Genomic DNA, 8969 nt, shown 5'->3' with positions numbered 1-8969 from the left:
CCGACGGGCATTCAGTGACGACCCTGTGACGACCGAAAAGTTGTCAGTAAAATCCATTAGTGATGACTTTTTACTTTTTTGTGACAAGAATAGATTGTCACTAAAGGTCAAATTTCTTGTAGTACAGTGACCTTTTTGTGCAATTTCTGTTCAATTTCCAGCTCTGCTCCGATTTTTCCTCAACTTCAACCGATCTTTTCTTGATTATATAAGCTGATTTAACTCTTGACCAAAACATAAAACTTGTAGCTCTTTGAGTTAGATTTCCAATGCATCAAGAATCACGTCATTTGGATTTGTGTAGGCTGAGAAATGACTAAAATACTCTTGACTGCTCAATGCTCTGTTTCAGCTTTGACCCATAGAAATTGGCTACTGTAATTCGACTTTTTGACCTGGAAAACCTTTAAACTAGATTTTGATGTCTTCACCAAAGTTGTAGGTCTATCTCTTATATTCAAATTGGTTCAAGAATCATCTCAATCCGATCACTGTATCTCAAGTTATAGCCGAAATACGAAAATGTGTCAAAACTGTCAAAAATGCACAAAATACAAGCAAAAAGTGATAAAAACCTCATTTACTCACTTAAGAACATTTTTCACCAATTATAACCAAAATGATTCATTTTCTTCCAATAATATAACCAAAGTGACTAAAAATATCATAAAATGTCATTCAATTATTACGTAAATTAGTCACTTATCAGCTATAATAAATAAAGTATAAATGAAAGCAAGTAAACACATAGAACACAAAACACATAAGCATAATATCTAAGTATAAAAATCCTAAAAAAAATGATTAAAATACATAAGTAAATAAGTCACACAAAATACAAAACCTATTTATTACATCTGGGGTTGCAATTACAATCCCAAATTAAGGAGCAAAAAAAGATAAGAAAATATACTTATCTATCCTATTTATTATATTTGAGGAGAAAAATGATATTAGTTACAACTTTTTAAATAAGAGAAAATATGATATAGTCTATCTATTACATTTTAAGTATTCAAGTACCCTCTAAATAAGAAAGTTTAAATTAAGTAAATGACATGCAAATGAATAATTATATGATAAATGCAATTAAAAGAAATAGCAAAAATGCATAAAGGGCATAAAAACACATAAAAGTACATAAGAACATGTATCTTGAGAATCTAAGGGGTTATAAGAGTACCTTTCCTTTGAAATGGCAGGCTAAAAAACTACAATATCTCCTGTCTAACACTCAAAGCACGAACAAACATGCAAAGCACAACTATCTTGGAAATACTTTTAAAAGGAATGCAATAAATGCATTAAATCCATATTAACATGTTAAACATGCAAAGGAATTTAAAGGAATTCAAAATGACAAGTTAAATGAGTTTAAGGCATAATTAGCAATTAAAGAAAGGAAACAATTATAATTGAGGGATCAAGAAGCTACCAAGGACTCAATTACAAAACTTAGAAAGTTTATGGGTTTCAAAAGATAAGGGCCAAAAAATAATTAAAATGAAAGTTTAGGAATCAAATAACAATGAAAATAAAGATCTAAATGAAAGAAATCTAAAGTTTCTAGGTCATAGTAAAATTATTTAGAAACTTAGGGGTTCAAATGTAAATTTATTTTCTGATTTAAAAAGCCTGTTTAATAAACTTAAGTGGAACGTTGTAGTTTTGGCATTAAACCAACAGAAATAACGTAGTTTCATTTGAAATTTATTTTGATACTTTTCTTTTCTTTTTCTTTTTCCCCCTTTTCCCCTAGGGCTCGATCTCTCTTTTCTTGATTTTTCTTCCTTTCTCTATTTTTCATCTTTCTTGATTTCTCCCTTCTTTTCTTTTCAGAAAACCTACAAAATGAGAAAATTCTACATTAGAATGCATGAAAATAAATGATCAATAAATATAAAAAAATATGAAAAATACATTGAGTTCCGAAGGTCTTCCTTTGCCTTATACAATAGCAAGCAAGAAACTTGGTTGGGAATCGGAGAAAGATGAGGATGATTGGAAGACATTCAAGTTAAATGATAAGGAAGAACTTGCTGACATCAAAAGGCATTCTTTGTACTTGTATCCATCCACCAATTACGGAAAAGATGTTTTTGTTTAGTCATTCAAATAAAATTGCTATATCAAGAAGACACGCAAAAAACTATATGTTTTTAAATTTCTTTTTAACACGTGAATTGTAAATATGTTTCTACCTTTGTATTATTTTTTTTTTAAAAAAGGTAGTAGTGCAATTTGGCAAATGCAAAAATAATATGTCCATCCAAACAGTTTAAAAAGTTAGTGTATATGTTTGTATGTGCGAAAGTATGTTAGTGTGTGTTTTAGTGTGTATATGTGTGTGAAAAGGAAGTGTTTCCATCCAAGGAGCTCAAAAAATTAAGTGTGTGTTTGTATAAGTGAAAATGTTTTAGTGTGTAAAAATATGTTTATGTGTGTAAAAATAACATTTTGTGTGTGTAAATATATGTAAGATATAGTTATGTATTAAAATATATAAAAATATATTGGGTTATATTTGGATCATAGGTTTTAGTTGATCCAATATGACCCAATCCAAAATCAATTAAAGCTATAGTTGGGCGGATTGGATATAATACATCTAACTGAAAACTCAAATCAACCCATTCAATTGCCAGGTTTATTTATTGAGTAACTTGTCGATATTGACTATTGCCAAAGGTTTTTTTTTGTGGGGGGGGAGGGGGGGTATGCAAAGAATGATTTGACGAAAACTCAATAAAAAGTGCCAGCATGATGTCATGCACACAATCAAAATTCATGGTTACACTAAAGATTTTATAACAAAGTCTGTAATAATTACACCAACAAAATAGAATAGGACAAAACTGATCAACCAAATTTGCCCTATGTTCCAAGCTAACAGCAATGCTTTTGCTGGGTTTAGGGCAGATATGATTGAGATTTGGGTTTGGGGCAGGTATAATTGAAAATTTGGTTCCATATATCGTTGTACTTTCTACCTAATTCGATGTATAATGATGTTGTCTCGTTGGACACATAAATTTTACTAATGCACACCAACTCGTTGTATAAATACAACTATTCTAAGCGTACACCAACATTTGAAAAAAATAAAAATAAAAATACAACAACTGCCCTAATTGTACCAGCAGTCAGCCGTATCTGCTCCAAACCCGTTTTAACTCATGACAAGTGAAACAATTGAGAATTTGTCTTAAAAAAATTTTCAAATGCAGTTGCTTTTGGTAACCAACAATACTTCATCATATATCCTTTCTACCACAATAGGCTTTCACTCTTTCACTAGAAGATAAAGCCGGATTTTTCGAACGGAATTTTAATAAGCCCCAATGATCAAAAGAAGTAAATTGTGATGGGTAGTTGTCATCAACAAGCTCTTTTGGTACTTGAACAATTCCAGTGTGGAAGGAGAACAACCCAATAGAGGTTCTTGCTTTCTCTGTCACCATAACTCTGTGGAAACAAGGTCGTACTCTGCCATTGCTCCATGCCTTCACAGCAAGTAACAGAATGACTTAATTATAAATGAGGATCCACTATTCTTTCTGCTAAGAAAATTAATGAGAACTTAAATTTCTTTTTTTTTTTTTTGTGGTTGTTTTTGATAAAAAACTACTTTGAGTTCGAAGAATTTAGGCTGTTTTGTAACATGTTTCGCGAACAGTTTTTCGTTTCAATATAAATTGTAAGCGTCTAATGGTATTTTTTTGAAACAATAATGCATTTAAAACTACTAGCCAATAATAGCTGTAATCGATTGCAATAATTTCATAAATCCCCTGAGATTTACGATAATTGCATCTAGCTCCCTCTATGTTTCAAAATTACACATACTTTCCTTAAATAGTAGCTTTGGCCTTCATTTGGCTGACTTTTGTATCATACTAATGTCCCAAATTGCCTTGAAAGCCTCATTCACTTTTTTCATATTCCTTTAGCCCAATTTACTACTGTGTATTTTTGTTTTAATTATTTAATGAATTTTTGGTGGGAGATACAAAATTGAGAATTAATGAGAAAGATGAAAGATGGATGGAAGAGGCATGATCAAACTGAAATTTGTGATATATGGAAATTGGGATTTTGGGGAAGGATGACAAACTTGGATAGACAAACAAGATGATCAAAATTGGTGAAAAATATATATTAATGGTGATGATAGGACAATTTTACTACAAGATGATCAAGTTTGGATAACCATTTGACAATTTTACTTTTTTTTTTTGAATTTTTTCCTCTCTAAAAAAATATATATTTATAGTTATACCGAATCTTAAGTTGTTTTCCAACCTCAAATGCAACAGCAAACCACAAATATTGACTTTCATAACTTGTCCGCTACATCTTAGCTAGCTTATACATTATTCAATACTATCACCTAGAAACAGCACAATTATCTTCTTAGTCAACTAAATATTATATTATCTTCTTAGTCAACTAAATATTATATTATCTTCTTAGTCAACTAAAAATTGTTGGCAAGATAACAAACAGAAAAATACTGTCAAAAGATTTCACATTTCAGCCAGACGTAATGAAATATATAGTTTAGCAAATGTATATTTTTACTTCGGGTACAAATTTTTTTTTTTTTTTTTGCACTAACATAGTTTTCAAAATGAAATGAATTGCATGTTATTGATAGTTAATGCACACAACGTACCTTAAACATTTTTTTTTCAAGTTAATTACACTTTACCCCTTGAACCGATACCTCAATTGCACTTTCACCTCATGCGCCAAAAAGAATAGGCAATTTACCCCTTTTAGAAGATTTCACCATATAAATAAATATAAAAATATGATGCAAAAAATTTATTTGGCCAAAATACCCTCCTTTAGAGTTTTTGGATGAAGTTACTATTAATAGCTTTTGTATTTCATTGTAGCTTTTATTTGACAAAAATATTTAGAGTTTTTGGATGCAAAAAAATTTTCTTTGACAAAAATACCCTCCATATATTTGGTTATTGGAAAATCACAACAAAACGAATTGGATGAATCCATTCTTGCTTTTATTTTTTTCTGTTCTTGTGTTTATATGTTCAAATAAAACGAAATAATGAATATGCGCATTGGATAAGGAAAATGGATGATTTCTAAAATATACTTGTTTGTTGGGAATTAGAATAAATAAGAATATTATGCAAACTCATTATAAATACAAATAAGACAGTAAAAATTTTGTCAAGAACTCTTCTAATTAAAGGGAATGGTTGTCTAAAACAAATTAACATCACAAATTTATACATAATTATAGCTAGGAAATCTTCGGAAGGGGTAAATTGCATATATATTTTTTTCGTTCACAAGGCAAAGTGCAACTGGGATATAGGTCCAGGAGGTCAAGTACAATTAACAAAATATAATTTGCAGAATATGATAGTGTATATATCATCAATGTATTAAAAAAAAATGAATAAGTGAAGGAAAATGGCAATACCAGCATGGCATCACCTGCCATGATTGCAAAGGAAGATGGTGGGAAATCAACAGGAATCCATGTACCATCTTTTGATTGAACCTGCAACCCTTGTACACTATCTTGCTTAAGAACGCTCACAAAACTTGTGTCAGTATGAGGAGAGATTCCAAGATTTGGCTCCTTCTCTTGGGGAACTCTATAAGCATTGGCTCTGAAGAGATAAGATGTTGATTCTATGTGAGAATCACTGTACCTACCAACACCATAGCTTTCAAAGATCATTTTGCTCACCATCCTGTTCACCTCTGATAGTTGTCTTGTGCAGGCGCATATTGTTTCACTAAGAATACAAAACCAAACTAATCATAGTACAAATAAATTATAATGAGGTAAAAAAACATGAATACGGAATGTCATTTGTGTGGTGTATATTTATCTAGAGTATGATAAATCGAAAAGTTGGAATAAAAATGTTGTCTATTGTAGTAATTACGGTAAAAAGAAAATAACCACAAAATTTTTAACTTTGTGTTTCTAAATTATTACTTGTGCCATTTTTTTTTAATCTCAAATGAAAGTGCGCTATCACATTGATTTATCCCTTTTAATTTATATTTTAAGTTAATTTATTTAAGACATCCGAGACAATACTAACCAGGTATGAATTTAGACAAAAACAGAAAGTACAATTGGCTAAATAAAACTTTTGAATTGTTTGGTAACTATAAGTGCATTATACCCTACTAATTCTAAGGAACAAAGCCAATTTAGCTCCTAAAGTCTACCTCATTGTCACCTTAATTCTTTATAGCTATAAAGTTATGCAATAATCCTAGACTTTCTTTTGGTGACAAATCCAGTCCTAAAACTAATTGAGCCGGTAAATTGGATCAAATTTGCCATGTTTGGAAAAAGGTACCTAAGGGATTTTCAAAGTCCACCACTTATATAGCCAGTTATACAAGTATTTGTATATGGAAGAATGATATATTTCAATTTTGCCAAGTAGACTTTCTATTTCTCCAGGTGCACTAATCACTTGTAAGAATATAGCCTTTTATTCCACCAATTTCAACATATAGGTCAAAATTTGGAATCAAATATCAGAAACATGAAAATTTCATCAATCTTGGTGCTAGTAGTACCATCTCTAGGCACCAGTATGCAGATTTTCTATAAACTCATCTTACCAAAAATGATCATTTCCAGATGGCCAGGCGAGATTGGCAAATCTTTGAACCGCTTCAATAGTTGTTGAATCTTCAATAGAGATGGCTTCAAGAAGAGGGAAATCAGGTTTTGGTCCAAAATAACCAAATGCATTCTTATCAGGGTGAACGTTAAGCAATTTTGTCTCCATGGGAAGATTAAAGAACTCCTTCAGCGATGCAAAAACATCAATTTTGCACTCAGATTCAGCCTTGTCATAAACTGCAATGAAACAGCTAAACTCCTCCAACGCTTCCCTCACAGCTTTGCAAGTAGAGAGCCAAGAACTTGTGCCAAGATTTAGGTTTTCTGTGGTGAAATATATGACTGGAATTGTTTTGCTTTTCTGCGTTTGGGAGTTGCAGACTTGAGGGTTGTTGGTCTCCATTATCGAACTTGTGGATGATGTTCTTGGCTTCAGATGTAGCTGTTCTAGATTTGTTCAAGGGACAAAGGATTCCTGATGAATCCAAATCAATAAAAAACATAAATCTACAGAAATAATCACAAAAAATCGACATACGGCCAAAGGAATTTATTCTTGTATTGACCAAGGGCTCCGGGGGGATGCACCTGTTCACAAAAATAAAATACGACCGACAAACAGACTCTGACGTTCTGACCAAAACCCCGAAGCTTCTGACTTATTAAGCCTTGTATGACAATAAGCCTCCTATGTAGAACAAATACTAGACATATCTAGTAGTTATTCCGTACTAATAAAAAAGTTTCATGCGGACTGATAAAAAGTCCCATTTGATTTTATTTAATATGTTAAGTAAATTCCATTTTAACATATAAATGAGCAAGTGAAATCTTTATATATCCACATGAATTTTTTCAATTAGTTTTGGATCAATTATTAGGCATTGCCTAATAATTGTTTCGCACCGACATAAAACTTCTTTGGCACTTGTACAAACTGACTAGTACTAGTACTAACAAAGGATTTATCCCAGGATGAGGGGCAGGAGCAGTCATCAGATGGACCGCTCCTGAGCTGTTCACGGCTAAGATTTGGTCCAAAAAAATTGTACGGTTCAGATCACTTTTTGTACCTCGTTTTTAACAACGTGTGTGGGGCCCACAAAAATTTGTTCTAAAATTACACGTTGTGCAAACAAAGTTACGCCGTGTGCAAATAAAATTACGTGATGTGCAAAATGCACAAAACCACTAGGAACGGTTGCACCTGCCCGTGGTCCTTTATCCCATGCCACTCCAATGCAAACTAACCAATTAACTAATGACATATGCCCACAACTTAATATATTAAATCATACTAGCTTGGTTTAATTTTTCTACAAATTTGATAACAGATAAGTAATGAATTGTTTCTAGTTGCAAGAAACAAATTAGTGTAAGCATTCTGTTGCAAATATTTCAACTGTGGTTCGATAAAATATATGTTGTCTGCGCTACTATACCTAAAAATATATATTGTCTGCGCTACTGCCAACTAATCCAACTATACTATACCTTAAAGTAAGTGTTTCTTCCAAGATGGGGCTATAGGTGGCTTTGACACCTCTAGATGGGGCGGCTGCTAGCAAGCTGTTATATTTGTCCTTCAGTTTTTTGTTTTTAGATCTAGATTTGTCCTTTATGGATATGGAGTTGTTTGGGAAAAAAAAATCTATGTTTTTTTATTACAGGTTTCCTAATCACTCTTTTTATCTTTACAATAACTTTTTTATTTCACATAAGTCACATTGTATAGAAAACATTACGTTGCTACCATAAATAATTCTTTTTTTTTTTTAAAAATACAATTCAAAAGGATACATTTTTGTGTGATTTTTCTTGCTAATATGAAAACGAATTTTAAACTTCAGAAGTTGGAATTTTGGACGTGCATGACAAAAATTTTGAAGCACATATCATAAAACATCCTTAATACCACAATAGGTTTTGACTCTTTCCTCAGAAGATAGAGTTGAATTTTTCAAACGGAAACTCAATAAGCCTAAATGGTCAAAAGATTTGAACTATTCCAGTGTGAAAGGAGAATAGCGCATTATAGATTCTCGCGGTCTTTGTCATCATAACTCTCCGAGAAAAAGTATAAAATTTGTCCTATTGGCACTATCATTGACTAAAATTGTAGAAATTAAGTTGCAAATTTGGGGACCAATTAGAAAATTTTCTCTAACCTCATCCTACCAGAATTGATCATTTCCTGATGGCCACATGAGGTTTGTAAAGCTTTGAACCGCTTCAACGTATAATTATTGAATCTTCAATGTATACCAATGGTTTCATGAAGAGTAGTGTTACATCTTAGTCTTGATTGGTGTTAAGCAATTTTGTCTCCATGGGGGTT

General features: G+C 31.8%; 1 protein-coding gene across 1 annotated transcript; it reads right to left on the bottom strand.

The window, feature by feature from the left end:
• Positions 1–3184: 3184 nt before the first annotated feature.
• Positions 3185–7171, bottom strand: LOC113758619 (2-oxoglutarate-dependent dioxygenase AOP2-like). The gene is made up of 3 exons (XM_027301394.1): positions 6628–7171; positions 5456–5777; positions 3185–3503 (listed from the first exon to the last, which is right to left on the bottom strand). Exons 1-3 carry the CDS (start codon positions 7032–7034, stop codon positions 3255–3257), a joined length of 978 nt encoding a protein of 325 aa, XP_027157195.1. The 5' UTR covers positions 7035–7171; the 3' UTR covers positions 3185–3254.
• Positions 7172–8969: the final 1798 nt, after the last annotated feature.

The sequence above is a fragment of the Coffea eugenioides genome, unplaced genomic scaffold (genome assembly GCF_003713205.1).
Source record: "Coffea eugenioides isolate CCC68of unplaced genomic scaffold, Ceug_1.0 ScVebR1_605;HRSCAF=1310, whole genome shotgun sequence".
In the NCBI taxonomy this organism is placed as follows: Eukaryota; Viridiplantae; Streptophyta; class Magnoliopsida; order Gentianales; family Rubiaceae; genus Coffea; species Coffea eugenioides.
Note: the sequence above shows the minus strand (reverse complement) of the source record. Positions and strands in the feature narration are given on the sequence as shown.